The sequence below is a fragment of the Atta cephalotes genome (assembly GCF_000143395.1).
Source record: "Atta cephalotes unplaced genomic scaffold scaffold00016, whole genome shotgun sequence".
Lineage (NCBI taxonomy): Eukaryota > Metazoa > Arthropoda > Insecta > Hymenoptera > Formicidae > Atta > Atta cephalotes.
Window position 1 is genome coordinate 112,234 of NW_012130080.1, and position 3,996 is coordinate 116,229.

General features: G+C 33.5%; 1 protein-coding gene across 1 annotated transcript in view; it reads right to left on the minus strand.

Moving 5' to 3' along the window:
- Nucleotides 1-3,996, minus strand: part of LOC105618387 (papilin-like) — a 43,105-nt gene that overhangs the window by 17,051 nt on the left and 22,058 nt on the right. The window contains exons 15-20 of the mRNA XM_012199930.1: nt 3,324-3,436; nt 2,683-3,101; nt 2,016-2,455; nt 803-1,360; nt 400-736; nt 192-316 (exon numbers count right to left, since the gene is read on the minus strand). Of these exons, the coding sequence (XP_012055320.1) occupies nt 192-316; nt 400-736; nt 803-1,360; nt 2,016-2,455; nt 2,683-3,101; nt 3,324-3,436 (1,992 nt within the window). The remainder of the gene's footprint in view (nt 1-191; nt 317-399; nt 737-802; nt 1,361-2,015; nt 2,456-2,682; nt 3,102-3,323; nt 3,437-3,996) is intronic.

Consider the following 3,996-nt stretch of genomic DNA (forward strand, 5'->3'; position numbering starts at 1 on the left):
ATATATATATATATATATATATATATATATATATGTGTGTGTGTATAATAAATACATGGTCCAATATAACTAATTGGTCCAATTTCAGAAATATCTAAATAAGGCATACAAATTACATGTTGTAATATATTCTTACATATAAGGCATGGGATATAATTTACGATACAAAGGCAAAATAGCAAAATATATACCTTCGTTGTTAGGACCAGAAGCGACTTTAATATCATCTGGGCAACAACCAAATTCAGTTACATTACAACATCCCAAATAATCTTTTCCACTAGCTGCAGTCTCGTTATCTGGACAACATCCAAATCTACGCGGTTAAACGGATAAACAATTAATTATAAAACTATGATAATACATTGAAGAATTTACTTTATAAAAATAAATACTAACTCTGTTTCTTTACATGGTCTCTTGCATCCTTCGTAATCGTTTCCTTGCGCTGTAGTAACACCATCGGGACAACAACCAAAAAGTGATTCATTACAACGTGAAGCTGGACAACCCTTGTTCTTGGGACCAACGACTGGTGATACGCCATCGGAACAGCAACCATATCGTGTCTCGTTGCATGTTTGCGGCATCGGACAACCATGACCAAATGGTCCCTGAGCAGCAGTGATATTGTCGTAGCAACATCCGAATGGTGTTTTCTTGCAGCTCTTCTTTGGTTTGCATTGCCGTTTGTGCGCCGTTGTATCTGGAAAGCTGGTTGTCCATACCTCTGTGACTGAAATTATGTTGATATTAATATAAAAAAGAAACATTTCTTTTATACTATTTGAGACTTACTTACTATGAGTTTTTTCGGTAAGATCGATTTCTTCACTGATTGTGGAGGACGTAATTTCTGTCACAATGATTTCGCCAGATACTGTTGTCTCTTCAAAAGACGATGTTGTAATTAACGATTCAGTTGTCTCGCTTGATTTAGTCGTCATAATTGACTCGGTAGCCTCCGTAATTTCCGTTTCCGTAGAAACTGTGATGGTAGCCTCACTAGATTCTGTTGCGTCCGATTCGACAATTGTGCTTGAAGTCGTAACATCATTAAATTCAGTCGTTAGTCCGGATTCTGTTATCTCAGCTGATTCCGTGCTAGTGCTGAACTCAGTTGTCTCTCTCGATTCGGTTATTTCGCTACCAGTTGTTTCAGTCTCATCCGATGAAGTCATCCCAAAAACAATAGTGTTTTCTGTACTAGTGTTAACTGTTGTAGTGTAACTCTCGTCTGTTTGACTTGATACCGTAGTTATGGCATCAGTACTCCGCATCTGTTCCTCCGAACCGAAATCGTACTCTCCTTGTATTTTCAATTCTGTTGTTTGTTGAGAAATCATTGTCATCGCTGTTTCTGCAAAGTATAATTAATTTATAATTTGCTACTTTTGACTTGCTAAATTTAATTTTTCGCTTATGTAAAAAATATCTATACGCGTTTCCTCTCAAGCATTTTTATGTATAAAGATATTAAAAATCTCATAAAATACATTTGAAAGATTGTGACACATCGTCGTACATGGATATGTGTTCTAAAAATGTGTGATTTTTATATTTGATTTTAACAATTCTACTTTTTAAATTTTAACATGTTCAACAAAGCTTCAATGCAATGCTTCATGTTCCGTGATGATTAATAACGTTGCATCTTTGTCAATTTGCGAGTGACTTAAACATTATGGACATGTGAGCTAATTGTAATTGTATCATTTTTGCTGAGGAGGATTCCAAAGAAAATCGAAAGGTTCAAAATAAAAAAGACATCAATCCAACATCTGATTATTGATTGTTCACTAAATAATTGCGCCGTTTATCGTTGCTGACTCTCTCATTAGCCTATTATATTTATCTTTTTGTTTTGTTTATACATTTGAAAGATTATGAATGTACATTATTTAAATTTAAATAACAAATTGAAAATAATAAAATACAATATTTTAATTATATCGATCTCTATATTACGATATTAAATTCAGGTTATAAACTATTACTATTTTTAATATACTTACCAGATGTGATAATCCCGCTTGCAGTTGTTTCTATTGTCTCTGTTGTACTCTCCGTTTCTGATGAAGATAATTCTGAAAATGTACTTGGTGGAGATTGCGTAGACTCGGTTGTGTCTGTAGATTCAGTAGTTGCTGTTGTTTCACTCTCTGTCGGATCGGTCGTTTCAGTATCGGCTATATCTGTTGTATCTGTTGTATCTGTTGTATCTGTTGTATCTGTTATATCTGTTGTTTCAGTGAATTCAGTAGTTTCTGTTGAAGTGATAGTGATATCGGTATCAGCTGATTCATTTGTATTGCTTGTTATATCATCTGAATCGGTTGTCGTATCACTGGATTCGATTGTTGTTTCTGAATTTTTACTAACAGTTGATTCGATATCTACATTGCTAGTCAATTCGCTGGTCATGGTAACGGAATAATCTGTTGATTGTTCAGTTGTCCCTGATTCAACATAAAATTAACAAATATATGCACATAAGACAATAATGATTTTATAAATGATATATTCAACATTATGATTTAACGATGTGATTTACATACATCAATTTGGATAATAAGTATTTCAAAGACTATAATAAATTAATATATCAATTTTGGAAATATACTAATATCTATAATATAATATAATATAATACGATATAATGTGAGAAACATACTATCGAATTCTGATACTGAGACTTGAGTTTCTTGAGTAAATTCATCTGTGGATGTACCGGATCCTTCAAAGCTGGTACCGGATCCTTCAAGCGTTACGTCAGTTCCTTCGGTGATGTCCGATGATTCATTTACGTCTGTTTCGAATTCAGTTGTGCCGGTTTTGCCTTCCGTCGTAATTCCACTAACTGAACTTTCGTTCTCTTTGACAACGGTAGAACCAATATCGATAGTGCTGCCGGTGAATAAGCTAGTATCAAACATGGTAAAATTATCGTCACCACTACCTTCGCCGCTACCCAATTCGGAAAGTGATATATCGCCTCTCGTAGAATCACTAAACATAATGTCGTAAGTGTCACTTCCGGTAAATAATAAATTCGGAGTTGTTGCTTCTATTTGCTCTATTAATTTGCCCATTGTAATTTTCTGAAATGAGAAAAGGCGCTTCAATGTTACAACTATCTAATTCTTCTTGGCGAGATGTAAAATCGATAGAGTTCCGCGTTACCAAATTGTTCCACGTGTAAGGAAAGATTTATTTGAATATTGCGAATCTGACGATTCTTTGAAACGGTAAAATAATAAGAAATGAAGTTAAGAAGTAACTCAGTCTTAATATTTGATTAAGTATGATCCAGTTTTGCTTACTCCCCCAGGAAGATTGAATTCAATAGCATATTGTTCTTCTTCCTCTTCTTCCTCACACTCTTCCTCCTTCGAGTCTATCGTTTCATCTGGCTTCTCGTCGATTAGTATCACGCCTGCGTTCACCAAAATAACAAATTTACAGAAAAATCCTTAACATTTAAATTCTTAACACGAGGTTTTTAAAAGTATGCACATGAAAACTTGTAACATTGGATGATTCTATGCGTGCATTCTATTTATCATTAACTAGTTTCGAAAGAACATCGAAAATTTAATTTTCCTTGCTACAGAGAATAAGTGATATTTTATGGCAGGTGGTTCGTGTCGCCCTTTAGAATAAGTACTGAGATATTTGAATTTAATACCACGAACCTCATTATTTTCACGCCTGCTGTTCTAGGCATATTCTATATTTTATGCTCGTAGCCTATAATGAAAAGGTTTACGTCATAATAAATCGCGTAACTTGCGTTATAATGAAGCAAATGTTAATATATTTTATGATCTGTAATGATGAAAATGACAACAACATTTGAGAGATTTTCAAAGTAAATAGACAATATCGATGATAGAATTTATTTTCTAAATAAGATAATTTAGATTTGTCAATAAAGCGATATCATTTAATGTTGTTCACGTGTATATATATATATATATATATATATATATATAT